Source organism: Cervus canadensis, chromosome 26, assembly GCF_019320065.1.
Source record: "Cervus canadensis isolate Bull #8, Minnesota chromosome 26, ASM1932006v1, whole genome shotgun sequence".
Taxonomy (NCBI): domain Eukaryota; kingdom Metazoa; phylum Chordata; class Mammalia; order Artiodactyla; family Cervidae; genus Cervus; species Cervus canadensis.
In genome coordinates, this window is record NC_057411.1 from 52,240,582 (window position 1) to 52,241,200 (window position 619).

Sequence of the window (619 nt, forward strand, 5' to 3'; positions counted from 1 at the left end):
AGAGAAGGCCAAAGTGGGGGCTGGCAGGTAGCGAGGATCTGCCAAAGTCTGGGAGCAGCCTTAGGAACAAACCTCCTTCCAGTTAAGCCTTGAGATGCCTCAGTCCTGGCTGCCAAGTTGATTGCAGCATGTGAGAGGCTCTGAGCTAGAACCACTCTGCTAAGCCAGTCTCAGATTGCTGACTCTCAGAAACTCTGAGACAGTGGATGTTTGTTGTTCTCTGTGACCATCACCACCACCACCATCACCACCACCACCATAACCATCATCACCACCACCATCACCACCACCACCACCACCATCACCACCATCACCATCACCACCACCATCACCACCACCATCATCACCACCATCACCACCATCATCACCACCACCACCACCACCATCATCACCACCATCACCACCACCATCACCATCACCACCACCATCACCATCACCACCACCACCACCATCACCATCATCATCACCACCATCACCACCACCACCACCATCACCATCACCACCATCACCATCACCACCACCACCACCATCACCATCATCATCACCACCATCACCACCATCATCACCACCATCATCACCATCACCACCACCACCATCACCACCACCATCACCACCACCA

General features: G+C 54.1%; 1 protein-coding gene across 1 annotated transcript in view; it reads left to right on the forward strand.

The window, feature by feature from the left end:
* Positions 1–229: 229 nt before the first annotated feature.
* Positions 230–619, forward strand: part of LOC122428170 (basic proline-rich protein-like) — a gene marked incomplete at its 5' end in the record, with an annotated part of 9,692 nt that continues 9,302 nt past the window's right edge. The window contains 1 exon segment of the mRNA XM_043447978.1: positions 230–597. Coding sequence (XP_043303913.1) covers positions 230–597 — 368 coding nt within the window.